This window comes from Oncorhynchus nerka, linkage group LG12, assembly GCF_034236695.1.
Source record: "Oncorhynchus nerka isolate Pitt River linkage group LG12, Oner_Uvic_2.0, whole genome shotgun sequence".
In the NCBI taxonomy this organism is placed as follows: Eukaryota; Metazoa; Chordata; class Actinopteri; order Salmoniformes; family Salmonidae; genus Oncorhynchus; species Oncorhynchus nerka.
In genome coordinates, this window is record NC_088407.1 from 48,144,936 (window position 1) to 48,171,238 (window position 26,303).

A 26,303-nucleotide genomic window follows, 5' to 3' on the forward strand; every position below is an offset into this window, starting at 1 on the left:
GTAAATATCGCTAAATTGTTAAAACAGGTTGTTATACGGATGTGACTGGTGTTACAAGTGGTTCCAGAACTAAAATGAACGTAAGCTTACATGACTCTTGCAACATGTTAGTACCTGCCTTTTGGCATCTACTACAATGTGATCTAAGGCTTTTCCATCAATTCTACTATCATCCTGACTTGGGTTTGAGTATTAATAGTGTAGGCCACGTGTCAAACTCATTCCACGGAGGTCCGAATGTCTGCGGGTTTTCACTCCTATGTACTTGGAATTACAGTCACTGAATTAGCAAGGAACCACCCTCACATGGTTGTCGAGGTCTTAATTCAAATGAAAAAAAAATAGGCCCCCCATGGAATGAGTTTGATACCTCTAGCTGACTCTTGGAACTGTCACGTGACAAGAGTCTGGGTACATTTCCAGGCTGCTGTGTGAGTCACACAGGTGTTGGAGATTTGTTCAGACACGCTGAAGGCAGCCTCCTTCAAAGCTTTGTGTGACATATCTCGCAAGCAGGAAGACATACACCTGCCCATAGGAGAAGAAAGTTCTGAACTCCAATGGAAACAGTGTGTGTATAGATAATACAAAGCCCACCAGCCACCCTGAGCCCCATGGTAAACCACACATGGAAATAACCCAGTGCCAACCTTGAGAGCTATTTCAATACAGTTCCAACCAAAGTTACTATAGTTAAGTCAAACCGCTGTGGTCCACAGTTCTATGCACAGGAAAAAATCCCTCTAATATAGAGATATTGGCATTGAGCTATGTTCCCAAACTTCCCAGTGCAATTTTTCCATTGGTCCATCAGACCCCTACAATGGCGTAAGCTGGCAAAGCCTGTCGCAGCCACCACACGCTCCAGGGAGCAGGCCAATGGTCAGGAAGAGGACAGGGAGTCAACACTACATAAAACACTGTGGCCACCCAGGTCAGAGATGTGTGGCTAGTGGGGAGTCCCAATTATCTCTCCTTCCTCCCAAAGTCTGCACGTGTTCGCGTCCCTATATTGATTTAAAAGGAAATGATTGGTATAAATATGGCAGAAACTCCCACTAGCCCATGCCTACAATCCAATGCTTTTAGATTTGTGGGTAGTGAACGAGTGTACACTTCAGGAGAAAGGAGAGATTGTCTCCTCCACCTGGATTGTGTTAACTAGGAATGAAACAATGCAGATACCATCTGAACTTGTTCAATAAGAAACTAGTTCTCTTGACAAGATGGCAAGATGTATTTATTTTTATACCCAAACGACAAGTTTTTTTAAGTATGTATGTAATGACAACAAAATATCAAAACTAGCTGTTAAAATAAGAAACATTCACAACTGGAATTTCTCGCTCAACAATCATAGTATGTATCTTTTTGCATTTCAATACAAACTTGTCTTTACTCCAACCCTACATGGTACAGATCCTCTTCAGCAGGAGGCATACAACTAACATTAACGACAGTAGCCTTAAAATCAATACAATGCACTTGTAGGCTACAACATTGCAGCAACTAGCGTTTCAATGGGAGTGAGTGCAATTGTGTTGCTAGATAGGGCAGGTGTGCACCTGCCCTTTACAAGTACAGTAGGTAGGGAGCAGCGTTTGATCGGCTGCCCTCTGTTGTTCCTCCTCTTCAGCCCATCCATCTTTATCACTGGAACAAGGTCAACTATGACACCAGTGTCATCCTACTGGGGTAGGAACTGGCTACCCTGCTCATAGTAGACCCTGGTCCATCCAAATAGGCCAATTCCTACCCTCATCCATGACTGATCACCTTCTAGCAGCACGGAGGTTAGCTAGCAGAGCCAGAAGGGAGACTGAACCATCAGACTTCCATTGAAGGTTCCACCTAGCTGAATCAGCTATGAGGACTCACAGCGTTGACTTTGAGGTGGTGGTGGATGTGGTCATATTAAGGGGACAAGAACAGGCTAAGTAATGTGCTGGTGCTGGCTCGTCCTTTGGGAATGTACATTGGGGTTTCACTGTTCTGTCCATATATTAGCATTGGTGGGGTTAAAACAAAAATACAGGCACATTCTTTACATCTAAATAGTCTTTGTTAACAGGAGTCACTGACATCACTTGAACATGGAAGGACATTGTAAAGGGAAAGGGGTCTAGACGCTGGGGGAGGGCTGAAGGGCGGTGGTGGGCGTGGCCTGTCGGGGGAGTGTGTACATGGCACCCAGGAACTGGTCTGCGATGCGTCCCGCCTCTCGCAGGCCGCTGAGCAGGGCACCATGAACCGTGGCCGGGTAATTCCGGATAGTGTGCTCCCCAGCGAAGAACAGACGAGGGACAGGCTGCGAAAAAAATGGAGAGAAAAAAAACACAACCATCAAAACGACAAACTCATCATCCCAAACATAAATTTGAGTGTTCCCGTCAATTAGTGTGTCAACATCAGAACGACCCTAAAACATCTGTCGGGAACCACTCTGTTTGGTCAAATAATTGTGGGTTGGCTAAGGAGGATGAGATTTGCACACATGCTCTGGTGGTTTAGTGAATGGGATTGGCCAAAAAAATGCATGAAATGTGCAGAGCGACTTTCTAGCGTGTGGTAATATTCAACATTCTCATTGGCTTAGAGCAACGGGCCGTTTAATGATTCAGATGGGGGGAGGGGGTGTTATCGTCTTTGTTTATAAGGAAATTGTTTAAATATCAAGGTAACGCATCTTAACGGTGACCAACTCTGTTCTGATATTTGTTGATCAAACCTTCCCTACCGAAGCGCTCATATTATGGGCAGTAGCATGAGACAGAGCAGAGAAGCGGATGAAATGTTACAGCAGTATTTTGACATACACAGGTGAGACTTGCTTTGATAATACAGAACAAAGTAAGGACTTTTCATGCGAGACAGGAGTCAAGATTTTGGGTTTCAGTCAGATTGGGACGATAGATGAGCAAACAAATAAGCTACCACTTCCACCCGTCCAGCCAGAGATCAATTAACCACATCTACAGACCGATTCAGTGAAACAAAAAAAATACATATAAACATTGATTGATTATCAGAAGTCACAGGCTTTTGGTCATGAGTAGGACACGCTGAAGAACAAAATCCACTTGTATAACATAATAGCAAAATGTTCTGATCAGTTAACATATGATCAAACTAGAAAATGTGATCATTAGCGCTCACCTCCCTAGCCTAATTGTTACCGAATATCCAAACAGAGATGCAGTGAAAAATCAATCCATGTCAGTTTAGTTATCTAGTCCCCCACGATTGTTTCAAAGCAGCGCGATGGCACTGTCCCAATCAAAACGGTGCCGGAATGATCATCTAGGAGACCACACACACACACACAACTATTGCTTTAAATATTTTGATAGGACTTTGGGAATTTCAGTATAAGGAAGAATTTGATACATGCCTTCAATTGCATTAGCCTACTTTACTCCAATATTTTCATCCTTCAGTTCATAACTAAATAGTTTCTCTCTGCACTTTTTCTATGCCCAAAGGCTGTTGTCTCCTCACTCTGCTGCCGCCCACATCCGCCACGTTGTCCTCAACACTAGTTTAAATTAATACAGTGCCTTCAGAAAGCATTCATAGCCCTCGACTTTCTCCACTCAATTTCTCACGCAACACCCGATAATGACAAAGTGAAAACATGCTTTTAGAAATATTAGCAAATGTATTGAAAATGAAATACAGAAATAAATAATTTAAAGTAAGTATTCACACTTCTGAGTCAATACATGTTAGAATCCCCTTCGGCAGCGATTACAGGCTTTCTGGGTAAAGTCTAAGAGCTTTGCACATAATATTTTCAAAATTCTTCAAGCTCTGTCAAATTGATTGTTGATCGTTGCTAGACAACCATTTACAAGTCTTGCCATAGCTTTTCAAGCAGACTAACAAGGCCAATCAGGATCATTCAATGTCTTCTTGGTAAGCAACTCCAGTGTAGATTTGGCCTTGTGTTTTAGGTTATTGTCCTGCTGACACATGAATTCATCTCAGTGTCTGGTGGAAAACAGACAGAACCAAGTTTTCCTCTTGGATTTTGCCTGTGCTTAGCACCATTACATTTTTTAAAAACCTGAATAACTCCTCAGTCCTTAACAATTACAAGCATACCCACAACATGATGGAGAGAGTGGTACTAATGTGTTGTATTGGATTTGCCCCAAACATAACACTTTGCATTCAGGAAATAAAGTGAATTGCTTTACCACATTTTTTGCAGTATTACTTTAGTGCCTTGTGGCAAACCGGATGCATGTTTCAGAATATTTTTTTCACTCACTCAAATGGGTTAGTATTGTGAAGTAACTACAATGTTGATCCATCCTTAGTTTTTTTCCTATCACAGCCATTAAACTCTGCAACTGTTTTAAAGTCACCATTGGCTTCAGAGTGAAATCCCTGAAAGGTTTCTTTCCTCTCCAGCATCTGAGTTAGGAAGGACGCCTGTATATTTGTAGTGACTGGGTGTATTGATACACCATTCAAAGTGTAATTAATAACTTCACCATGCTCAAAGAGATATTCAATGTCTGCCCTTTGCGAGGCATTGGAAAACCTCCCTGGTCTTTGTGGTTGAATCTGTGTTTGAAATTCACTGCTTGACTGAGGGACCTAATAATCATTTTATGTGTGGGGTACAGAGATGAGGTAGTCATTCAATAATCATGTTAAACATATTTATTGCACACAGAGCCCATTCAACTTATCTGGCTTGTTAAGCAAATGTGTTGTCTTGAACTTTGGGGGTTAAATAGTTGCCTCCAGACATTTCAGCATTTCATTAATAAATTGGTAAAAAAGTTCAAATTCCACTGACATTATGGGGTATTTATTGTGTGTAGGCCAGTGACAAAACATATCAGTTTAATCCATTTTAAATTCAGGCTGTAACACAGCAAAATGTTAAAAAAAAGGGGTGTGAATACTTTGAAGGCACTGTATACCCTGTTTTCTCAAAATGTTCAGGTTCATTTAATTTTTTGTGATGTCAGACTATGGCTCAGACTTCAGCTCACTGGGATTGGGTTGGAAAAGGATAGAATTTTCAGTTCTAATGAGAACTGCATTCAGGTCGCGTGTGCAGTCAATGATGCGTGTGCTTTGAATTTATGACAACTGTGTGTGAAATAACTACGTTAGGCTAAAGGCTTCCATGGGATAACCTGTTCGGGATAAGGTGCCATTACATTTTTGGCCAATTTGCTGCTGCGCATGTTGTGAATATTGTGGAATTGCATTAGTGCGACATTGGGGGAACCCCCCCCAGGTGTCTTGTCATAGCATTTTTTGTGGAAATGTGAAGTGGTCCCAGGATCCTGGTTACCGGTGTTAATCCCTAATATGTAGTGTATAGAGTACCGTTTCCCAGGCACAGACTTAGACTAGTCCTGGACCAGAAAGCACTTTAAGGAGATTCTCCACAGCATGCTTATTGACCCAGGACCCAGGAGTTTAATGTCTATCCGAAAAACTGTCTCGTAATGTATCACAGTGGTCAGATGTGTTACCTGTGACGCTCCGGGTATGGCGGGGCCAGGGGTGATGGGCTGGGCCATGAGGTCATAGTCGTTACCAGAGGAACCGGCCGCCACGTACGAGTAGGAGCCCCGCGCCCAGGGGTCGGCACGCCAACGCGTCACCACAGTTTCCTTGGGCTGCCGTGACAACAAACAGCGGTGAGTCTCCATGCCAATATCAGATTCCAGTAAATATGGCTGGTAAATACTAAACAGTTCCAAAGCTAATCAACATGAATAACTACATATGATTAGCTTACATGACACCTTTTTTCATGACGTATTTGACTGGTGGTTTGAGAGGACTCATAGAAACATAACTAGAACAAAAATTCTGATTCAAGTCAACATTCCGTGATGGGTGGCCCAGCAGCCATAGAGTGTAATTCTATTTCTATGTTTCAAAGAAAGCCAATTCGCACATGCCTGCGGTACTGCACTGCTTCCAAAGATGCCTTTGAGGATGGCGAGGCAGCGTCCGACGATGACATCATCACTGATGTTCTCCATGATGCCAGCCGCCTCTCCTGCCATCAGTGCCAGCAGTATGGGGGCTGGGGGGGGGGAACACATTGATGAACTTCAGAGGCATAGGTGAATGAAATACTGCCCAAGTCAAAATGGGTGACTTCATCCAAAATGCCACCACGTCTCGATCTCAATTGCTTACAAATCCAGCCTCTCCTTGCGTCCTCCCTTTTATCTGCACTGTGGACAACTTGACAATTGAAAACTACATGGTGGAAGAAGATCATTAGGCCGCCTTTCACCTGGTCAGTTCTTTCAGATCAGTGCAATGAAGGAGATGAAAGGACAGACATTTAAATCTAAGAAAACAGGAGTTTTCCCCCAAGCCACTGTGCTTCTTCATTGCTTACTCTTTGGGAGTTTCAGGCTGGGTATCTGTAAAGCACTTAAAACAACTGCCGTTGTAAAAAGGGCTTTTTAAACTACATTTGATTGAGAAAGATCCCAATTGCCAGTGTTGAGAGAATCGCCTGGTTCACTGTGCTCACCTTTGTAGAGGTTCCAGAAGAGGAAGAGTTCTCCCCTGCTGGCTGTCGTGCTGCCCACATGGCCAAACAGGTTCACACTAGGGTCCCAGAAGACACGGTCAAAGCACAGCACCACCTAGTGACGGGAGGGACACACAATATCAGCATGAGTGATTCAACACACACTAATCTAGTCAGGGCAGTTTCCCAGGCAAAGTTTGGAGTTGGGCAATAAGTCTGGTTTGATGGCCTGTGGCGAGGTAACAAAAACAGGTCGTAGCATGGAGACTGGGAGGAATTCTGAGCTCTGGGCCTTTCTGATGATGCTAGTGATCTGGCACGGCTCACTATATGGAAAGAACCCTGAAGAGTCGGACCAATCAGAAGAGAACGGTTTCATAAGAGACACCCGAGGGAAAGATGGAACTTGACCAAATGTGAGAAGCCTGTGCGACTGCATTTCATCATTGCACTAAACACAGAATTAGATAGCGGTTCTATGGTTCCAACCGACTGTTCTATATTCGTCTAATTTGTTTAAGACCCACTTCACACACAAAAAAAATGAATCTTACAAAATGCTGTCATTAGGGTGTTTTGCTGATAAAAAGGTTGTGGAGTTTAGGCTCTATTCAATTGTATCCAGAGGCAGCGCTCCCTCTGGTGGCCACGAGGCACCACAAACAGGTCCCACATTGCATAATGATGCAGCATTTTCTGCTGCAGCCGAATTAGGAGATCGAAACTCTGCAGCAGATGATGCACATTGGGGATTAGTGAGAAAAGAGGGAGGGAGAAAGTGGAGATTGGATTCTGATCTGATTACTAACAGATTGACAAAACCCTCACTCACTCACCCACCCACCCGTACACACTCCCCAACTCTCCCTCCCAGGGCTGACATAAACCAGGATAAAATTATATTTTGGAGAGAGGTAACCTTGTTTTTTTGCACTGTGTATCTACAAAACACCTGGGCTGATTCATGCTGGACGCAAAGTGGTGCCTCAGGATGCTAATGAATTGACAGGGTGAGTGAATGAGTGAAATACATGTATTGACAGCGGGAAATATCTCTATGAATTTACTTTGCTTCCTAGTTGTTTACTAACAAGTGAGCAAAGAGGCTTTTATTTTTATTTTTTTTGACATCGATTTTGTACAGCAGCAAGACTCAAGTCTTACATTCATCTCAATCCACATGGATAAACACCTAAAATAAGTGTGGCAAAGTCAAGAGGGGTGTTCCATACCTTGTTGAGGTTGCCAAAGCCCATCCTCTGGATAGCAGAGGTCTTCCACTCGGGCAGGGGGGGAACAAACTGTACGGCAGGGGGCTGTTGCTTCATGACACCCAGGGGTAGGGTGCACAGAACCGCGTCGCACTTGTAAATGAATGTCTGAGTGGTGGAGCGCGTGTTCACCGCAATCACCTCACAGCCTGGAGATCCGAGAGACATACACGCAATTAGTCAAACAAAAACACACACAGGGCCCCCCTCCCCCCCACAAAACAAATCTGTGCACCAGATGCAAGTCGATGCTTGGTACATTTCCTGTTGAAGAAGGCCCTTTATAATAAAGCCATAATATTTGCCATGTGGCATAGGCTACAGTTCAGGGTTACCACACATGGGATTTTTGTAGTTGTTGAAGGGTCCAAATAAAAAGCTGCCTTTTAAAAACGCATTTCATGCAATAACTATGTCATTTACATGACAAAAGACATAAGCTGAATCATTTTTAAATACAACACAAATTGAATTCAAACAAAATAGCCCAGCGCAAAGAAGCAAAGAAGCAACCGATTGTACAATATTAGGGGGCAATATAAAATGCAACAATTTCAAAGAAAGGAAATTAGTACAATAAAAAATAAAAATAAATCATTAGGCACTAACCTACGGATTTCACATATGCATCTGTTGATACCCTTAAAAATAAAAAAGGTAGGGTGTAGACTCGAAAACCAGTCAGTATCTGGTGTGACCACCATTTGCCTCATGCAATGCGACATCTCCTTCGCATAGAGTTGATCAGGACGCTGATTGTGGCCTGTGGAATGTTGTCCCACTCAATGACGGTGCAAAGTTGCTGGATATTGGTGGGAACTGGAAAACGCTGTTCTACAAGTATCCCAAAGCATTCCAAAGAGGCTCAATAAGAGGCTCAATGGGTGACATGTCTGGTGAGTATGCAGGCCATGGAAGAACTGAGACATTTTCAGCTTCCAGGAATTGTGTACAGGTCCTTGCGACATGGGGCTGTGCATTATCCCAATGAAACATGGGGTGATGGCAGTGTATGAAGGGCCGACAATGGACCTCGTCACGGTATCTGTGTATTCAAATTGTCATCGATAAAATGTGTTCGTCGTCCGTAGCTTATGCCTACCGATACCATAACTCCACCACGGGGAACACTGTTCACAACATCGGTAACGGCAGGCAAACAGCTCACCCACACAAATGGACTGCGGATGTGAGGCCAGTTGAATGTACTGACAAATTCTCTGAGATGAAGTTAGGAGGCTTATGATAGAGCAATTAACATTCAATTATCTGGCAACAGCTCCGATGGAAATTCCCACAGTAGGCATTCCAGTTGCATGCTCCCTCAAAACCTGAGACATTCGTGTGTGTTGTGTCAAAACTGCACATTTTAGAGTGGCCTTTTATTGTCCCGAGCACAAGGTGCACCTGAGTAATAATCATGCCGTTTAATGAGTTTCTTGATATACCACACCTGTCAGGTCAGTGGATTATCTTTGCAAAGGAGAAATACTCAATAACAGGGATGTTACATTTCTACAATCTGTTATTTCAGCTCATGAAACCAACACTTAACATGTTGTATTTATATATTTTTGTTCAGTGTGTGCATTAATATAAAAACATATACAAAGCAGAAATACCTTAAATATTCAGACCCTTTGTTATGAGACTCAAAATTGAGTTCAGGTGCATCCTGATCCTATTGACCATGTTTGAGATGTTTCTACAACTTCAAGTCCGCCTGTGGTAAATTCAATTGATTGGACAGGCACACACCGGTCTATATAAAAAAAAAAGGCCCCACAGTTGACAGTACATGTCAGAGCAAAAAATAAATAATCAAGCAATGAGGTCGAAGGAATTGTCCGTAGAGCTCGGAGACAGGAGAGTCGAGAAACAGATCTGACGGAGGATACCAAGAAGTTTCAGCGCATTAAAAAAAGGTCCAAGAACACTGTGGCCTCCATTTTTAAATTAAAGAAGTTTAGAACCACCAAGACTCTGCCTAGAGCTGGCTGCCAGGCCAAACTGAGGGAGGTGACCAAGAACCCGATGGTCACTCTGACAGAGCTCCAGAGTTCCTCTGTGGAGATGGGAGACCCTTCCAGAAGGACAAGCATCTCTGCAGCACTCCACCAAACAGGCCTTTAGGGTAGAGTGGCCAGACAGAGCTCACTCAGTAAGACATGACAGCCCGCTTAGAGTTTGCCAAAAGGCACCTTAAGGACTCAGACCATTAGAAACAAGATTCTTGGTTTGATGAAACCAAGATTGAACTCTGGCATGAACTCTGCCAAGTGTCACGTCTGGACGAAACCAGGAACCACCCCTACAGTGAAGCATGGTGGTGGCAGCGTCAAGCTGTGGGGATGTTTAACAGCAGCAGGGACTGGGAAACTTGTCAGGATCGAAGGAAATATGGAGTAAAGTACTGTGAGATCCTTGATGAAAACCTGCTCCAGAGTGCTCAGGATCTCAGACTGGGGTGAAGGTTCACCTTTCAACAGGACAACGACCCTAAGCACACAGCTAAAACAATGCAGGAGTGGCTTTGGGACAAGTCTCTGAATATCCTTGACTGACACAGCAAGAGCTCGGACATGAACACCTCTAGAGAGACCGAAAATTAGCTGTGCAGCGACGCTCCCCATCCAACATGACAGTGCCTGAGCGGATCGGCGGAGGATGGGAGAAACTCCAAAAATACAGGTGTGCCGAGCTTGAAGTGTCATACCCAAGAAGACATGAAGCTGTAATCGCTGCCAAAAGGCGCTTCAACATAGTACCGAGTAAAGGGTCTGAATATTTACTTAAATGTAAATCAGGTTTTTTAAAACCTTTTTTTAACCACTTGGAGAGAAAGAAAATAACCTTTGACTTGTCATTTATGGGGTATTGTGTGTAGATTGATCAGGGAAACAACTACTTAATACATTTTAGAATAAGGCTGTTACGTAACAAAATGTGTAAAAAGTGAAGGGGTCTGAATACTTTCCGAATGCACTGCATTTCATCAATGTTATAATTGTTTGCCTCTTGGGCCTCCCACAGACCTTGGCCCAGGGGCTTCAGCCCTGGTAAGTCCCTGCACACACAGGTTCCCCACCGCACACATGTTAGTGTGTGTTAAACAGGTAACACATGAACAAAGGAATACACCGACTGACACACCCAGACAGACAACACAAAAGAAAAGACAGATTGACAAACGAGCATAAGCGCAGCTACCCACAAATATCCTGTAAACTTACCAGAGGCGGTGTATCGGACCTGACGCACCGCCGTGTTCAGTTTGATGTCCAGGCCCTCGGCCAGAGCCACGGGGACACAGGAGTAGCCATTCCTCACTGTCAGGTGGCTGCCTGTGAACTCAAAGTCGTCGTCCTGGACAGGAGAAAAAAAGGGAGGGAGAACACAAAATGTGGGTTATATATGGTTTACAAGGGACAAGGAGAAAACAGCACAACAAATCGATACATTTTAAACACTCAGAAAGTGAATTATGTCTGGCTTATTATTTGTGGTTTCTGCCTCTGCATTTTTAAAATTATTTTAGGCTAGGTATCTGTAAAGCACTTTCTTTGTGACAACTGATGATGAAAAAAAGGGGGTTCATAAAAAGACATTTGATTGATTGGTTTACAAGGGCTTAGAAGGGTACTTGCAGTTTACGGGGGACTAAAGCCTTGGTGGTTTGAAAGGAATGAATTCAACAAGATCTGGTGTCTAATAGCCGTGTATAGTACGCGTTTGAAATCGGATCTAGTATGGATGTGCATACTAGGAGAGAGAATTGCCAGGACAAGATGGATTGGTTTAGGGTAGGGAAAGTCCATGTACTGCAGGAAGAAATCATAAAGGCGCAATATATAGGGCTAGAACGGTAATTGTATAAATTGTGTAACCGACAATTATGGATGAAGCTCATGAAAATAAAATAGATAAAATGTATTTATCAACTTTAAGGCGACAAACTTTACTCAAAACAAAAGATGCAGAAGGGGATGGCTGCCGTTTGACGGGCTCCTAACCAGCTGTGCTATTTGTTTGTTTCTAACTTATTTTGTACACAATGTTGCTGCTACTGTCTCTGTGACCGAAAAGAGCTTCTGGACATCAGAACAGCGATTACTCACCTCGAACTGGACAAAGATTTTTTTTATTTAATGAGTCTGGCGTAAAAGACATACTGCTTCCCCGAGACCAGGCCCAAATCCCCATCCTTTGCATGAAGAAAATACTGAAATAGAGGTGTGGCGGAGGCCGGTGTGCCTTGTGAGAATTAATCCGCCTCTGCACGTTGGCCAACAGAACAGATGGTTATCACTGGATGATCTACGATCGAGACCGTCCTACCAAACAGGGCATTATGTAATATCTTATGTTTCACAGAGTCGTGGCTGAACGACGACACGGATATTATAAAGCTGGCTGGGTTTTCCATGCATCGGCAGGACAGAGCAGCTATGTCTGGTAAGACGAGGGATGTGTGTATATTTGTCAATAACAGCTGGTACGCGATGTCTAATATTAAAGTCTCGAGCTATACACTATTAACCCAGAGAGTCAACTACATTTTTCGTAGCTGTCTATTTACCACCACAAACCGATGCTGACACTAAGACTACACTCAACAAGCTGTATAAGGCCATAAGCAAACACTAATCCAGAGGCGGCACTCCTAGTGGCCGGGGACTATAATGCCATTTATATCCGTTGTACCTAATTTTCGACCAGCATGTCACATGTGCAACCAGAGGAAAATAAACTCTAGACCACCTTTAGTCCACACATAGAGATGGATACAAAGCTCTGCCCAGCTTCCATTTGGAAAATCTGACCATGATTCTATCCTCCTGATTCCTGCTTATGAAAGCAGGAAGTACCAGTGACTCGCACATTACAGAAGTGGTCAGATGACGTGGAATGTACACTACAGGACTGTCTTGCTCGCACAGACTGGAATATGTCCCGGGATTCATCCAATGGCCATGAGGAGTATACCACCTCAGTCACCGACTAAAACAATAAGTGTATCGACAACGTCGTCCCCACAATGACCATATCCCAACCAGAAGCCATGGATTACAGGCAACATCCGCACCGAGCTAAAGGCTAAAGCTGCCGCATTCAAGGAGCGGGACACGAATAAGAAATCCCGCTATGCCCTCAAACGAACAGTCAAAGTATCAATAAAGGACTAGGTTTGAATCCTACTACACCGGCTGCGACGCTCATCGGATGTGGCAGGGCTTGCAAACTATTACAGACTACAAAGGGAAACCCAACCAAAATTAACAAGGCCGCGGGGCCAGACAGATTACCAGGACGTGGCAAGTTTACCAGACCAACTGGCAAGTGTCGTCAATGACATTTTCAACCTCTCCCTGACAGAGTCCGTAATAACATGTTTCAAGCAGACGACCATAGTCCCAAGCGAAGGTAACCTGCCTAAATGACTACTGCCCCATGGAACTCACGTCTATTGCCAGGAAGTGCTTTGAAAAGGCTGGTCATGCCCTTTTCCACCTGGACAGAAGGAACACCTATGTGAGAATGCTATACATTGACTACAGCTCAGTGTTCAACACCATAGTGCCCACAAAGCACATCACTAAACTAAGGACCCTGGAACTAAACACCTCCCTCTGCAACTGGATCCTGGACTTCCTGACGGGCCACCTACAGGTGGTAAGGGTAGGCAACAACACATCTGCCATGCTGATCCTCAAGACTGGGGCCCTTCAAGGGTGCGTGCCTAGTCCCTTCCTGTATTCCCTGTTCACCCACGACTGCATGGCCAAGCACGACTCCAACACCATCATTAAGTTTAGTGGTAGGGCTGGCGCGGTTTCATCACCACCTGGTATGACAACTGCTCAGCATCCGACCGTAAGGCACTACAGAGGGTAGTGTGTACAGCCCAGTACATCACTGGGGCCAAGCTTCCGGTCATCGAGGACCCCAAAAATTGTCAAAGATTCCGGTCACCCAAGTCAGACTTTTCTCTCCGCTACCGCCATGGCAAGTGGTACCGGAGCCCCACGTCTAGGTCCAAAAGGCTCCTTAACTGCTTCTACCCCCAAGCCATAAGACTTGCTGAACAATTTACATTGACACCCCCCCTTTGTTTTTAACACTGCTGCTCGCTGTCTATTATTAGTGTCTTGATGCTGTATTCTTTGTCCCTCATGTTCTAATACGTTAATGTTACCCCTTCCTTGTGTTTTTTGTAATAAATAATTGTAAAATATATTATTTTTTTAATGCAGTCACTTTACCCCTACCTACATGTACAAATTACCTCGACTAACCTCTACCCCTGCACATTGACTCAGTACCAGTAGCCCCTGTATATAGCCTCGTTATTGTTATTATATTGTGTTACTTACAACATTTAAGTGTCTTCCTTTAGGTGGTTGAGTAAATATTTTATGAACACTATTTCTTCAATTCTGCTGTTGTTTAAGAGCTTCTACGTAAGCATTTTATAGTAAGGTTAAATCCGGTTGTATTCGGCCCATGTGACAAATCCATTTTGATTTGATAAACAGTCAAATAAAAGTAAAGCCTGGTTATCATCTAACAATCAATATAAGGAGAGACACAACTAGACAGTTTAAGAATTGTGTGTTGTAGAACAAACAGATGTCTTTTTGAATGCCTGGATGGCTTCAGTCAAGTGCACACGAGTCCGTTTCAGCGGTAAAATGGACTCCTCACAACGTGATGAAACTTTGTTGCCCCTTGTTTCAGCAATGTGTTGTGGCAAACAAGTATCATGAATTGCATGCACCCAAATCGCTTTCCAAAAACAGGGAACACTGACTTGATATAGCTATTCCCTCTGCTAGCTGTCAGCTTGGCTACAATAGTAAACATAGATCACCACGTTTCTGCACATGCAGTCAGGAGCGGAGGAGAAAATCTACATTTTTTTTTGTTTGCTTATTCAAATGGTTCTTAGGGTAACCGTGGTCATTTGGCTGACAAAACAACCATTATCCAAAATTCCATGACCATCACAGCAATATATACAAATCAATCTACCATTACCTGGTTGCTAAGAATCATATTTAACTAGGCAAGTCGGTTAAGAACAAATTCTTATTTACAATGATGGCCTAAACCGGCCAAACCCGGACGACACTGGGCCAAATTGTGCCCTATGGGACTCCCAATCACAAACGGTAGTGATACAGCCTGGATACAGTCTATATACGGTTCCACAGTTGAAAGTGCAATTTTGATCAAAAACCAAGCCATGAGGTCGAAGGAATTGTCCGTAGAGCTCTGAGACAGGATTGTGCCTAGGCGCAGATCTGGGGAAGGGTACCAAAACATTTCTGCACCATTGAAGGTCCCCAAGAACACAGTGGCCTCAATCATTCTTAAATGGAAGAAGTTTGGAACCACCAAACGACTTTTCCTAGAGCTGGCCGCCCAGCCGAACTGAGCAATCGGGGGAGAAGGGCCTTGGTCAGGGAGGTGACCAAGAACCCGATGGTCACTCTGACAGAGCTCCAGAGTTCCTCTGTGGAGATCGGAGAACCTTCCAGAAGGACAACCATCTCAGCAGCACTCCACCAATAAGGCCTTTATGGTAGAGTGACCAGACAAAAGCCAATCCTCAGTAAAAGGCATATGACAGAACACTTGGGGTTTGCCAAAAGGCACGTAAAGGACTCTCAGACCATGAGAAACAAGATTCCCTGGTCTGATGAAACAAAGACTGAACTCTTTGGCCTGAATGCCAAGCTTCCCGCCTGGAGGAAACCTGGCACCATCCCTACGGTGAAGCGTGGCAGCAGCATGCGGTGGGGATGTTTTTCAACGGCAGGGACTGGGAGACTAGTCAGGATCGAGGGAAAGATGAACAGAGCAAATTACAGAGCGGTCGTTGATGAAAACCTGCTCCAGAACGCTCAGGTCCACGGACTCCTTGATACAGGTGTGCCAAGAGTGTAGCGTCATACCCAAGAAGACTCAAGGCTGTAATCACTGCCAAACGTTCTTCAACAAAGTACTGAGTAAATAGTCTGAATACTTATGCAAATGTGATATCAGTTTTTTATTTATTTGCTATAATTTCTACAAACTGATTTTGCTTTGTCATTATTGGGTATTCTGTGTAGATTGACAAAGAAAAAAAAAACACAATTTAATCAATTTTAGAACAAGGCTGTAACATAAAATATGTAAAAAGTCAAATGGGTCTAAGTACTATCAATAACCAAAAATAATATTTTTCAGCTATTTGAAGCTGGTGTACAAAACCGAAAGCAAGACGCAAAGGCGAAACTTAAGGATGAGAAACATAGAAGTATTACACATAGAATGGATCCACCACATATCAGAATGGCTTTCATTGAGGATGATAGATATAGAACTCACATTCTATGTGAATTTGGTCGGATCAACTACAAAGCTACATACTGGACCTAAGTGAGTAATGAGTGAGTGAGTGTACCTGGTCCCAGTGCTTGAGTGAGAGAGTAGAGAGGGACGTGGCATTGGCAAATTCCAAGTTGGCAAAGTGCCAGTCAAGGATCTGCCTGTCCCGGGACGATAAGTACACGTCACTGTGGAGAGATCGGCAGAGGGTGTAAAAAAAAAAAGAACAGACGGATGCGAGCACATCTAGCCTGGTCCCAGATCTGTTTGTACTTTTGCCTACTCCATTGTCATTGACAAGCTAAACATTACCATGACAATTCCATAAGAAAGAGCCGAGACAGACTGGCACCCAGGCTAGAACACACCCACATGCTTAAAGAATAGCACAACAGCAGCCCTTTACAGTGGAGCGAAGGTGTTCAAGTGTTACCTGGGTGGGTTGGCCTCCAGTTCCTGAAGCTTCTCCTCCAGTTTGACCTGCGACTCCACCAGCTCATCATACTCCTACAGGAGAGGGGAAGAGAAAGGAGTTTAACACTGAGACATGGGGCCTCGTCGTCTCATCGCGCTCTAGTGACTCCTTGTAGGCGGGCCGGGCACCTGCAAGCTAACTTCGGTCGGCAGTTGTACATTGTTGCGGCTGGCTTCCGTGTTAAGCGAGTAGTGTGTCAAGAAGCAGTGCAGCTTGGCAGGGTTGTGTTGGAGGACGCATGGCTCTCGACCTTCGCCTCTTCCGAGTCAGTACGGGAGTTGCAGCAATTGGGACAAGACTAACTACCAATTGCGGAAAAAAGTGGTAAAGGTACAAAACGAGGAGAGAGCGCATTTATTTTTCTTGGCAAGACACAAAGGCCGCCAATGGAGCATTCAGGAAACCATTTGAAGTCGACTGGTTTCAGACATGGGGGCCAACCTGAGCAATAGAACGGGAAACACTGGAGTACATCTATTTGTGCACACAAGAAGGTTTAAAGTAAAGTAAGAAGGACATCAGCCCACTCAGTTTAATGGACTGAGTCACCCTGTCCAGGTTTCATCACCTACCCCTGCAGCCATTGACACCCACCTTCCCAAGGCCTCCCCAACCCTGTTCTAGCCACACTCTATGTGTGTGTGTGCACACACACACACCATTTCCAGCCAGACAGACCAGGCTAAGTCAAGCCCTAGAAGTGCCTTTTCAGGAGGCAGTCGACCAAAAGACGACTCGAGTTCAGACAGCAGCTGTGTTTAAACTTGCTTCCCAAAAATACACTTGAGGTGGAGCTTTATCTGCACTGAAAGTGATGCTGTACTGCCTTTAATGATACACACAGGCAAAGCATTAGACCACTCAAACACATGCTGCAGAAACCGTCGTGTTTACCATTTTTTTGTCTCTGAGGCACATCCTTAGCTCTACTTATGTCGAATTTTCACTTAGTCGTGCATTGACGTCAATGGGAAACTTGGTGAAAATTAGATTTAAGTGAAGGTTAGGATGTGCCCCTATGGTCTCAAGTACACTTCTGTCTCCTTGGCGTAAAGGGACACTTCGGGATGTTGGCAATCTACTTCCCCAGAGTCAGATGAACTCGTGAATACCATTTTTATGTCTCCGTGTCCAGTAGGAAAGAAGTTAGAGGTAGTTTGGGAGCCGATGCTAACTACGGTTATCAGGTCTATGGGTATCTACTAGCATGCTAGTGGACCGCTAGTTAGCAATTGCATTAGCAACTTCCTTTAAACTGCAAGCAGAGATAAAAATAATAATAATTTAAAAACACATCCACGAGTTCATCTGACTTTGGGGAAATAGACATTGCCAAAATCCCGAAGTATCCCTTTAAATGACCCAAATCCAATCCACCCATTTACTATATTAACATGGTTTGCGCTAAGCTCATACTGTGGCAGAAAGTCAGCTATAATCATTAAGCCCTGTATTTCCCCCTAATAAGTTTACTCAAATGAAGTTAAGACTTGAATGGAAGAGATACTTACTATATAACGACCACAATTATTTTGGAAATCTGAGTAACACTTATTTTATTAGTTGATTGAAATGCAATCAACAGCGGTACACAGATCCTACTTGACCATTTCTATTCACAAATGCGAGTGAATTACACACACCGTGGAGCCCTGACCACCTGCCAATTTTTTACCCCCTTTTCTCCTCAATTTCGTGGTATCCAATTGTTAGTAATTACTATCTTGTCTCATCACTACACCTCCCGTACGGGCTCGGGAGAGACGAAGGCATGCGTCCTCCGAAACACAACCCAACCAAGCCGCACTGCTTCTTAACACAGCGCGCATCCAACCCGGAAGCCAGCAGCACCAATGTGTCGGAGGAAACCGACCTGGTCAGTGTGCACTGCGCCCGGCCTGCCACAGGAGTCACTGGTGCGCGATGAGACAAGGATATCCCTACCAGCCAAACCCTCCCTAACCCGGACGATGCTAGGCCAAGCCTGGGCGCGAACCCAGAGTCTCTGGTAGCACAGCTAGCACTGCAATGCAGTGTCCTAAACCACTGAACCACCCGGGAAGCTGAAATAGACATCTTACCCACATTTGGCAGGTGTTCGTTTTAGGCCCTGGAAAACACTCTGATAATTGCCCAAAAATGGTTGAATTGAAAACACATACATTGAGAACACCTTTAATTGAATCCAATGGTGTCTGGAGGCTAGAAATAGGTGATGCTCCAGCTAATGACTCCAGCTGTTATATGTATGGCTTATTCACGTTGTGTGAGAGTCTGGAGGAAGTACCACACGTTACAAGAATGAAGTTTGTTTTGGAAAAACAAATAAGCAAACGGGAAAGTAATCAAAGTAATGTGCCATTAACTGCTTGCAGCTTGAAGCTATTCGTATGGAACAAGTAGGGCCCTATCAAATCTGTTTTAAGATGTTCTAAGGCCACAACCATGCTTAAACCACATCAGGAGTCCACTTGAGGTCTGGGGAAAAATGGAAGAAACCTATCCTCTGCCTCTACAGTAGGGTGTAACAGAGCACGAGTAGCCTCACCTTGCAGAGTGCAGCGAGGTCGCGGTGCTTGCTCTTGACCAGGAACTCGGCAGTGATATCTCTGGGGGGCTTGACCGCACTGGCCTCCTTGTGCTGCTGATGAAGCTCCTTGACCCTCTCCTTGGTACCCACCATCTGAGAGAATGAGGGGGAAAGAGAGAAAGGTAGATAGACAAGAGGAGAAAACAGATTAAAGGAGGGAAAAAGAGTACATCTACAGGGATCTACATTAAAGCTACTTTTGTTGTTATTTTTGACCTCAGATACAGTGGTACTCATGGTCACCTTGTTCAACAGCTCCTTGAGATCCTCTTGGGTCTTGACTATCTTCTTCCAGTGCTCTATCTGCTCATCTTTCACATGTTTCTCCTGCAACCTATTGGAAGTTACCAGTCAAAAGAACACCTAAGAATTGATATGGGCCATTGAGAAAGAGGGATATTATTTTTATTTTTTAAAACTAAATACAACCATTGCCTCAGAATTTGTGCAAGTTGCCAAGCCCTGCATATGCCTGGACAAAGGGCCAAACACTTACTGAATGACCACCTCCAGGGCCTGTCCCAAGGACACAGGCTTGTTGTTGAGGAAGTTGAAGTCCAGCTGGTGGCTGAGGTAGGAGGTGGCCTCCAGCAGACGGTTGAACTCCTGCTCCACCATTTCGTCCTTCTCCTTGGGCACCTGATGATTAGGTCAACAATGAACATTAGGATTATAGAATTGAAATATTAATAATGAACAATGTGATTATAGCATTTCATGTTATTCATGAACATGCAGTCATAAGGAAGAGCAATCCAATTTAGAAAGGAATCGCTTCCTCAACCATTAGACGTGACCAATAGAAATATACCTCTTGGGGGGGGAGGGAAAGTGGGAAAAAAGCTATTGCTGACTACAAGGCTTCGACAGACAGGTGCCTTTCAGGACACAAGGACAGACCCAGTTCTATTACAGTCTACTTCAATGTGTACCGACATCGGATTGAACATTAATTATTAACAATAGGTGAACAATGTTATCATGTAGTAAAGCAATACATACGCTTGTGCATCGTTCACCCTTTAGCAGTCCACCAGATGATAAACACGGGAGGGGGTCGAGAGGGGAGAGAATTAACAAATTAAATAAACAAACTTACAATATAACATTTTTTTTTAAATGGGTGTATTTGTGCATCTCTGAGCAATGTTGTTCTCTCGATTCCCGGGGTCATTTCATATGTTCATGTGTTTGAGCTTTTCGCTGCACTATCAGGCAGAAATACAGCCAGGTATGTTGTGTCATATGATTCAAAATGTGTGACTCTTTCCTTTAAAATGTTAAACAGATGTAACCACACTTGAAAAAGGACACTTAATTAGCTTCCCCTGCAGAAAAGGAAATCAGTTGCGCTGTGTGGAGAGTGACCAGCTGCCCTATCCCTGACTACCACCTCTGAACAGGGTCATTTTCATTAGGCACTAAACAAAATAAAATGGACTGAGATAGGTAGGGACTACCTCAACTTGTCCAATAAGAAGAGATCATTTCCGTTTTTGCGTTGAAAAACATTTTTCAATGTTTGGCCCTAATGAATATGACCCTGTCCTGAAAATAACCCCAAACATCCTACCGCTGCATGACAGAGGGAGAAAATAATAGTTTGAGGAGAACGTGGCTGGTTATTTCCAGTCTAACGGTATTACATTGGGAGAGTCTGGCCTCAACAAAGAGAGGGCAGAGCTGCTGTTGATGACACGCTAGGCTAAGCGGCTAACTGAATCCACCCTGCTAAGTGGTTAACTGAATCCACCCTGCACTTTGCTCGCGTTCCGCGGAAACAAGCAGCCCCGTGGACAAAGTAAGGGCCCCGCTAACACAGCACATAGTGGTGTGCTGGATGAAATCTAAACATCTTCAGCACAAGAGGTAAATAACAAAAACGCAGAGAGTTAACATTGGGGGAAACAAAATAAATGTCTACATACAGTACAATGGTTGTAGGTTGCATTTGTGGTTAGCAGACACTTCAAAGTCGAGCGTGCTTGCACGAGACACCAAAGTAATACGACAATTCATTTTGTTATAATGTTCTACAAGCATTTCACTCTACTGCAGTGCATTGGCATTATATGGAGTGTGTGGCCTAAACCTCATAACTCAAACTAAGTGAATGGCCCAAATAGCTAGCGATGCAACACTCACAGCTTGACCGTTGGCTTCGTACAGAGGACACTTCTGTTTGATCTTGGCTAGCTCCATGTTAACCTGCTTGCTGACCACCGCCATGGGATTCCCTCCTAGAACACACCAGATAGAACATCAGGATATAGGCCTACAGCCATAGAATCTATAGACTAGTTCTATGCCCACAAGATCACATAAGCTATATTAGGTAGCAATGTTAAACTATGACATTAGTTGTAGTTCTAACAGCCTGGCTGGATAGATAGCGTAGATTTTTTTCTTGCATATATTGAATGTGATAAAAAATATGAATATAATATGGTATCATTTGAAACACATTTGTGGAATCTCACCGTTTCATATTAAATTGTCATTTTTACAGTCTTCCATAAAACAAAGAAAAGTGATAAATCGTAATTTGCCTGTCCAGTCCTATTTCTTCAGACTACATTGATCAGGGCGTCTTAGCAGGAGTGCTGATATAGGATCAGTTTGGCCTTTTAGGTCATAATGAAGACATGTTTATGGACAGATCCTAGATCAGCACTCCTACTCAGACACTTGGCTCATATGGGCCCAGACTACATTTACATGGTCAACACCACCCTCTGCTGGTGAGAAGCTGTCATAGCAGGCCCATTTGAAATTACTGTTCAAAGTGGCTTTCAAATCATGTACATTAGAGGTTGACATAGGAACAGGACTCCCGTGGGTCCAGCGAGATTCCTACAGGAACTGGAGTGAAATTCTAGAGCCAAGTTCGGGAGAGGATTAACAGCCCACAGGAACGGGCAATACAGGAATCCTTTTAAACTGAGTTGTGTGTTATAAGCAGTTTTAGAAGGACATGATTTTACCCCCCTCTGCCCCTCCAACAGGAACACATGTTCTTCTGTTTTCAATCACAACATATAAATAAAATAGGCCCTTCAGCTGAGCAGGCAATGGAAAATTGCTCTCTCTCGTCCAAGTGGAGCCGTTGCTATGGACACACACACACAGAGAGCACATGGAGCAAATGCAGCGTAGGGAAGGCGCGGGGGAAGAGACAGACGAGCAGCTAACGGAGGAAGTTACTTCTGATTTGGGCATGTTAAAATGAGCACGGGATGGAAGTGATTTTTATTGGGACAGGATAGGAAAGTTATCAGGGTTATAGAACTGTTGCGGGGGGGGGGGATTGACAAGATGGCACAGGAATTTATTTTCACTTCCGTGTAATGTTCATTACCACTGGCACTGGCTGTATGTGTGTGTAATTGTGTGTGTGTCTATGAATGAATGCTTTACCCAGTCCTGTCACCACCATGGCCCCCAGATCAGCCACATAGTTGCCCTTCCGGAACGTGGCCACTCTCCCCCAACACGGTCCTGAGGAAACAATAACCAAATTACCACAACAGAGAGGAAAACCCTAACCATTAGCTGTTCCACCAGGCCGAAATGTTGCATTACTGGTCAGTATCACTGTATTAGCTGAAGGTTAGACGTAGGTTGTGTTCAATTGGCACAAAATGGAAGAACACCAATGTCATTTCTCACCTTGTCCAATAAGAAAAATGTTGGTTTTCAATGTGTTTCGCTACAGCGTGCTCCAATGAACTTGGGCTTGTATCGATGTGTGATGCGCTATTGACCCACCCTGGCCTCCAGTACTGTCACATCCATGCCGAAACTCTGCAACTGCCGCGCAGCCGCCAGCCCAGACACACCCCCTCCGATGATGATCACCTTGCCTGTCTTCTTTGCTACATTGACACAGGGGAACTAGAGTGATTAACAATCACATAACCAGCTATTTTGACACATCGATAAAAACTAATTATGTTGAGTCACATGAGGTTTAGAGTTGAACGCCCAAATTATTATAACTCCTTGCTATTAACCAATCAGCATCCAGGATCCAAACAACCCATTTTATAATTGAAAATAATGCCACTGTTGATTAGATGCTTTTTTTCTTCAGTTGCACTTCTCCACTCAGATGAGAATTCACGAAGGAGCATTCAATCAGGAGACAGTGCTCCGGCTGATGTGAAGGTGCACAGGATCGATACAACCGAACATCACATCTGCGGGACAGGTACAGGATGGCAACAACTGCCCGAGTTACACCAGAAATGCACAATCCCTCCATCAGTGCTCAGACTGTCCGCAATAGGCTGGACTGAGGGCTTGTAGGCCTGTTGTAAGGCAGGTCCTCACCAGACATCACCGGCAACGTCACCTATGGGCACAAACCCAACGTCGCTGGACCAGACAGGACTGGCAAAAAGTGCTCTTCACTTACGAGTCGCGGTTTTGTCTCACCAGGGATGATGGTCGGATTCGCGTTTATCGTTGAAGGAATGAGCGTTACACCGAGGCCTGTACTCTGGAGCGACCTGACATGACCCTCCAGCATGACAATGCCACCAACCATACAGCTTGTTCTGTGCGTGATTTCCTGCAAGACAGGAATGTCAATGTTCTGCCATGGCCAGTGAAGAGCCTGGATCTAAATCCCATTGAGCACGCCTGGGACCTGTTGGATCAGAGGGTGAAGGCTAGGGCCATTCCCACCAGAAATGTCAAGGAACTTACAGGGGCCTTGGTGGAATAGTGGGGTAACATCTCACAGAAAGAACTGGCAAATCTGGTGCAGTCCATGAGGAGGAGATGCACTGCAGTACTTAATGCAGCTGGTGGCCACACCAGATACTGACTGACTTGATTTTGACCCCCCCTTTGTTCAGGGACACATTATTCCATTTCTGTTCGTCACATGTCTGTGGAACTTGTTCAGTTTATGTCTAAGTTGTCAAATCTTATGTTCATACAAATATTTACACATGTTAAGTTTGCTGAAAATAAATGCAGTTGACAGAGAGAGGACATTTACATAGATTTTGCAAAAATGACTTTGCTTTTTGATTGTAAGTTCATATACTTGTGTGGCTGTTAGACAAAATAGCATTGAACTTCTGTTGTCACCGGATGAAAATGTAACTATTTTCTGCCTAATGTGTTACACCAATGTATTTTATGTGAAAGAACTATTGTTGCACACCCATCACTCTATTGAAGAAAAGAATGGATTAAGGAATGCGTTTGAAAAAGTAGATTTCTGAACTTGTGCTATATAATGAACACATTTTTAGTTATTCAAATATAACCAAAGTTACCATAGGGATTGCCATAGATTACCTGTTAATTATCAAAATTACCAAAGACTTGTGAAACTTTGGTAAATTACTGGTAGCTTTGGCAAACAAGTGGTGTGTTAACCTTGCTCAGATGGGCAAATCCACAGTAACAGAATGACTCCGATTTGTCACTTTAAAATTTATGCCAAACCAAAAACATTCATTTCCAAGTTTAACAAACCATACAACTCTATGCACAAGGACTAGTTTTAACAATTTCCACATAACATTTTACTCGAAGAATGCAGACGTAAAGTTTGGTAACAGAGTGACGGTCCAAATCTCCCTCCAATTTTTTGTTTGACCACGTTTTCCAAAAGCTCGTAAATATCTACTCTGAATTAAGATTCAATTATGTCTGCAGAAAGAATGGGGTGTCAGCTATGATAAGACACCTCGAGGTTCAACAAATCTATGTTGGTTATTGAACTACAGTAAGTGAAGTGGCTTAACAACCGGTAACAGAATGACATCATGGGTACCTGATCTGTGCTATACAAAAATGCATAAATATAAATTAATGTCATTCCCTTCATTGTGATGTATCCTGAATAGGGTAACAGAGGTAGACAAATGTAATATCCTCCTTTGCATGTTAGGCTATTATTCTAATGAGCATGGCCCCCAAACAAGACCACATTTGGATGGTCAGGAAATACTCAGTACCAATCATAGGTTATTTATATATTTTTCACAAGTTTGGACATCACATTAGAGAACAGCACAGTAGTTAGGTACAGTAAAGTATACTGTACTCCATTGTGCTGTACTAAACTCTGTTCAGTACTGTATTTTACTGCCCTATACTCTACTCAACTTTTCTTTAATGTGCTGACCAAACTTGTGAAACAGACATCTACAATTGCTTCCAATTTGGACTGACCAAATTCCAACTACTTTTCAGCGTCCATGGACGTCCGGTGCTCAGTGGGGGAGATGGGTTGGTTACAGTAAATGGAAAGAGGGGGCTCATGGGTAAGTGTCAGTAAGGGTTGAGACAGGTGACATTAACTGGAGAGAGAGAGGGACAGGGAGAGAGAGAGGGAAGGGTTGTCCAGGCTGTTTTAACACTCTTGCTTTGACCAGCATGCGACAGAAAGAAAAAGAAAATTATTATTAGCTGAACATAACAGTATGCCAGTGGGAGGCAAGACAGTAGCAGGTGTTCCAACTGTGGTTTGTGACTACTATGAATTCCCATTGTAGCCAATTCAGTTGCAGTCATTCTACTACTCATTATATTACCAATTTGGTTGTGGTCACTTAATAAATCATAAACCACATCTTTATCAGTAAAAATACTATAAATAATTGGTAGGTCTACCTTCACTTGTTACTTCTGTGAACTTTCATTATAGTCCCTCGTGATATTTCGACACTACAAGGTCGCACTTTGTGTAAAAATTGTTTGAAAACAAATGCCTGCAATTTCAGCCTGTTCAGGTGGGATGGAACTTTTGTCCCACATCATGACATCACAATGTGACCCGAATATAATAGAACAATGACTGTTCATATGGGAAAGGAGGTGGGCTCTAGATCATCCAATCAGCCAATCAGGGCTGTGTGTTAAAATATTCAACCGTATGCCCTAACGCCCACACAATCAGATTGGAGGAAATAAATGATTACAAATATATTTCAAAGTCATTTTCATTAAATAAACTGATTTATTAGACATAGTGATAATTTTAAAAAAATAGCATTACAAAGACTGCGTGGGAGAGTTTAAAGATATGTGGGGTTTTGGTAA

At 43.6% G+C, this 26,303-nt stretch overlaps 1 protein-coding gene across 1 annotated transcript in view; it reads right to left on the reverse strand.

The window, feature by feature from the left end:
- Positions 1-1,223: 1,223 nt before the first annotated feature.
- LOC115138296 (lysine-specific histone demethylase 1A-like) overlaps positions 1,224-26,303 on the reverse strand; it is a 31,565-nt gene continuing 6,485 nt past the window's right edge. Inside the window, 16 exon segments of the mRNA XM_029675000.2 lie at positions 1,224-2,308; positions 5,502-5,648; positions 5,937-6,064; positions 6,527-6,641; positions 7,759-7,946; positions 11,031-11,163; positions 16,250-16,361; positions 16,607-16,680; positions 19,197-19,331; positions 19,482-19,572; positions 19,735-19,877; positions 20,241-20,258; positions 21,384-21,478; positions 22,656-22,721; positions 22,724-22,736; positions 23,007-23,113. Coding sequence (XP_029530860.2) covers positions 2,123-2,308; positions 5,502-5,648; positions 5,937-6,064; positions 6,527-6,641; positions 7,759-7,946; positions 11,031-11,163; positions 16,250-16,361; positions 16,607-16,680; positions 19,197-19,331; positions 19,482-19,572; positions 19,735-19,877; positions 20,241-20,258; positions 21,384-21,478; positions 22,656-22,721; positions 22,724-22,736; positions 23,007-23,113 — 1,751 coding nt within the window. The 3' untranslated portion in view covers positions 1,224-2,122.